The following is a 2,796-nucleotide window of genomic DNA, read 5'->3' as shown; positions in this document are numbered from 1 at the left end:
TATTAATTGATAAATTAACGATTAATTAATTATTAAGTAATTGATTATATTAGTCAAGTGGAGTTCTAACATTCTCATTTCGAAGATCCCACTCGCACTGGATTCACACATTAACAAGTAAGGGAGAAAGCAAACCCAAAAAAACTGAGGTTGACTATGAATTATTTAACGAAAAATTACTTTGCATTTTAAAGTTAACATTGAAAAATTACATTGTATTTTAAAATTAACATTGAAATATAATTTTTTTTTTAAATATTATTTCCATGTGATTTATCCCGATAACAAAACAAATCAAACATAAAACAAACCCATTACATAACAATGCCTCAAAAGATTCAGCTTGAGTGAATAGGGTAATGAGATTTAGCTTGGTAAATTAACCATTAAAAAAACTCGGTATAATCGTTCAGAATCCTCAATTTCTCAATGCCCAAAGCTGTGTAAACATCTCTCACAATCTGTTTCAAAAAGTATTCTTCACTATCAAAATTCCTTACTTCTTTACAGCAGGTTGTTTAACTGTCTATGACAATTGATTGCTGGAACAATTGCTAATTTTTGTAAATTCTCCTGTTATATTAATATAAATTGTGTGTTTTTCGTACTGAAAAAAAATATATATATCAATCTATATCAACAACTTTTATTTGCATGTGATTGATATCAATCAGATTGATTTAAATAAATATGATTTTACTGAATATATTCATAAAGATAAACACACAGGGAAACTAGATGGCCCACAGTCTTTTAACGAATGCTAATTCACATCCAGCATAACTTCATTGTTCCAATGACCGAAGTGAACAGTAACATATATAATAATATTATTGCACTGAAATCCCCGCCAGCTTTATTACCCACCAATTCTGCAGAGTATAAACTCACCTGATACATAAATCCAGCGTTCTGTCTCACAACATCGAAACACAACACACAACAAGACCAACGACAACACCTACTATCTTAAATATTATTTTAGCTATCTAAATATTATTTTAGCTATCTGTCATCCGCCTCCTTTCTAATTGCCAGGGGGTGGTGATGTTAGCTTCGCTCTGCTCGCGGACAGTAATACAAATAATTCGGCCCCATCGGTCAACGCTTTTTTCACTTCGTCGGCTTTACAAAATTGGTCAGCCCATGCACTTAATAGCGGCGTTTTTTGTGTGTCGATTAAAACTATATTGGTAACCTTCTCGACCGTTTGGATGAGTACCAAAAGCCCGCCCAATGCGATGTCAACCAACCCTATCCCATCTCCTCCAAAATACGCTTTTCCAGTACTTCGCAACACTTCCTCCAACAAAAGAAGGTTTGCCACTGATACTTCCACCGCTTTCTGTTGCTCCTCACCCTGGCCCCTGAAAGCTCCTAGAATACTTGGAATGACCTGCAGACACGGAAATACAAACCAGTAATTCAAACTTTCAAAATCCCTAATAGCAGATAACGAAGTAGGAATGCATGAACTACCTTATCGTCTATGAAGGCAGCCCAGAAGCGGGCAATGGCTCGGTCATATGGATCCCTGGGAATCAGAAATGGCGCTTTACTGTCCCATGCCTCCTCGATATATTGCACAATAATCATCGATTCACAAACAGGCTTCCCGTTGTGGATGAGCACCGGAATCTTCTTGTGAACAGGGTTCGATTGCAGCAGCAGCTCGCTCTTATTTTGAATATCCTCCTCAATGAACTCATAATGGATACCTTTAAGAGCCAGCGCTACGCGAACCCGAAGAACAAAGGGGCTCCAACCCGCACCTAACAGCTTCACTTGCCCATCCTCTCCACAACCCTCCATCGCTATTAAATGTGTTTTTTCGATTGTAGTGCGCTTCTCTGGCATGTGTGTACTTGTATCTGTTATCTGTAGTGTACTTGTATATATAAAAGTATACACAAAACTTGCGCCCCAAGTCACGCTTCACCAGAGTGCCAATGGGGGCCTTGGCTTCCACTCGTCTTTGCCAATTGGGTGGAACGATGGGTAGCTTCACGCACTTACTTCAGCAGGCCCACCTCCTGTGATCAATAACCTTCAAGAGGCTGATGGGAGTGAAGTGAAGGGAATAATCCCGGTTGCACTCGCTGTCTAGATTCTTTTTTAATTGTTATTATTTTTCAGGTATAGAAAATGTTCCCATCATCGACATATTATATAAATTTTGAATCAATTATAATTTTTTTATTAAAATTATATTTTTAAATTTAATGGCATGAAAATTTGTATATAATTTTAATTATTAATATATGTGACTTGACTAATTTTTTAAAATTTTATATTAAAAACTCTAAATATATAACACCAAAGTGTTCAAATCAATGTGAAGGACGCTTTATCTGTATCTTGAGTCAAATCTAAATGTTTTGATCGCTCCTTGAAATAGATTCCGTAACCAATAAAGTCATCAGTTTGTATTAAAATTATATTGGCATGAAAATTTGTATATAATTTTAATTATTAATATATGTGACTTGAATAATTTTTTAAAATTTTATATTAAAAACTCTAAATATATAACACCGAAGTGTTCAAATCAATGTGAAGGACGCTTTATCTGTATCTTGAGTCAAATCTAAATGTTTTGATCGCTACTTGAAATAGATTCCGTAACCAATAAAGTCATCGGTTTGTGGCTTCCACTCGTCTTTGCCAATTGTGTGGAACGATGGGTAGCTTCACGCACTTACTTCAGGAGGCCCACCACCAAGAGGCTGATGGGAGCATTGTATTATAATGTGTGGAAGTTCGTAAGCAGTGATATCATTAGCATTTAAAGGTCTC

General features: G+C 35.9%; 1 protein-coding gene across 1 annotated transcript; it reads right to left on the bottom strand.

Moving 5' to 3' along the window:
- Nucleotides 1–797: 797 nt before the first annotated feature.
- LOC149204626 (glutathione S-transferase U17-like) lies at nucleotides 798–2,013 on the bottom strand. Its single transcript, XM_089393330.1, has 2 exons — nucleotides 1,480–2,013; nucleotides 798–1,396 (listed from the first exon to the last, which is right to left on the bottom strand). The coding sequence occupies exons 1-2, from the start codon at nucleotides 1,855–1,857 to the stop codon at nucleotides 1,028–1,030; spliced, it is 747 nt and encodes a 248-aa protein (XP_089249456.1). The 5' UTR covers nucleotides 1,858–2,013; the 3' UTR covers nucleotides 798–1,027.
- Between the last annotated feature and the right edge of the window lie 783 nt (nucleotides 2,014–2,796).

The sequence above is a fragment of the Pinus tabuliformis genome, chromosome 1_2 (assembly GCF_031772625.1).
Source record: "Pinus tabuliformis cultivar Carrire ecotype Pingquan chromosome 1_2, CPIR1, whole genome shotgun sequence".
Lineage (NCBI taxonomy): Eukaryota > Viridiplantae > Streptophyta > Pinopsida > Pinales > Pinaceae > Pinus > Pinus tabuliformis.
This window is presented reverse-complemented; position numbering and strand designations above follow the sequence as displayed.